The 1,168-nt window shown below is 46.7% G+C and overlaps 1 protein-coding gene across 1 annotated transcript in view; it reads right to left on the minus strand.

Annotated features, from left to right (window-relative positions):
* Positions 1-6: 6 nt before the first annotated feature.
* Zc3hav1l (zinc finger CCCH-type containing, antiviral 1 like) overlaps positions 7-1,168 on the minus strand; it is an 8,473-nt gene continuing 7,311 nt past the window's right edge. The window contains exon 4 of the mRNA XM_005365838.2: positions 7-1,071. Within this exon, the coding sequence (XP_005365895.1) occupies positions 959-1,071 (113 nt within the window). The 3' untranslated portion in view covers positions 7-958. The remainder of the gene's footprint in view (positions 1,072-1,168) is intronic.

A 1,168-nucleotide genomic window follows, 5' to 3' on the forward strand; every position in this document is an offset into this window, starting at 1 on the left:
GTGTGTGTGTGTGTGTGTGTGTGTGTGTGTGTGTGTGTGTGTGTGTGTGATGACCTGTCCCCATCCACAGAAGTGACAGATACAACTGGAGGAAGGAGTGAACTGAACTACACATCCTTCAAGGTATAGCAGCTGAGCTCTGGTCGGCTCAGTAAGAGAAAGAGAATTGGCTGGGGTGAGGTAGAGACTCTGGTGAGAGACCAAAGAGTATTAACTGTGATACTGACTGGGGATGGACCCATAAAGTTGAATATTATGGACACAGTGTGGATGATAGCACAGAGGGCCCCAGCAACAAATGCAACATATAGAAAATTCACGAAATCAAGACATACAAAAAGAAGGGGCAGAAAAACCCACTCATCTGCACAGATAGTTAAAGAAATGTGCATCAAAGGATAGCATTGTTTAGCACCTACAAGCCAAGCAAAGGGCTCTTAAACTCCATACAAAACAAGACACAAATACATCTGATACAAAATGAAATATTCAGACGTTATGAGTATTGAAATACGCCAGAATAAGGGAGGCAATTCAACTATGTGAACAATTCTGTGCAAAAGGGATTATGTACAAACCCAAGTAACAAGTAAGACGCAGAGTATACAGACTCTGTGGTGTCGACCATGCAAGCGTGTGAAGGGAGTCTAGGAAATGTCAGTGGGAACCTGCCCTCCATGCCGGGGCTGGAAAGGCACTCGAGAACTGCAGACAGAGGTTACAGCTTCAGGATTTGCCCTGGACTGATCCCCACTGTGCTCAGAATTTTACCCTCTCTTTGCCTGCTCCAACCTCACCCACAAGTGCAGTTTCTTTTCCACCCTGGAAAGGTATTAAGTTACCAATGCTATTAAGTCAGGAAAGAGAAAATAGCTACAAAGTCCAGCTCAGCAGAATCTTGCTTCTGATCCTCCAAGATGGACAAGCTGCTTCTCACTTCCTCTGTACTCTTTAAGGTTTACTGGGGCTTCCTGGGCGATTGAGCAGGGACAGGCTTGGCTTCTGCAGCCCCAGCCCCAGGAGCCCCTTGCTTCTCGATGCCTTGTGAGTGCCCAGCAGAGGTTGCGCTGTCTGAAAGGAAGAAGAGAGATGAGCTTGCTGTTATGGGGTAGACTGGATCAAAAACAATAAATAGCCGGGCGGTGGTGGCGCAAGCCTTTAATCCCAG

The sequence above is a fragment of the Microtus ochrogaster genome, unplaced genomic scaffold (genome assembly GCF_000317375.1).
Source record: "Microtus ochrogaster isolate Prairie Vole_2 unplaced genomic scaffold, MicOch1.0 UNK4, whole genome shotgun sequence".
NCBI lineage: Eukaryota > Metazoa > Chordata > Mammalia > Rodentia > Cricetidae > Microtus > Microtus ochrogaster.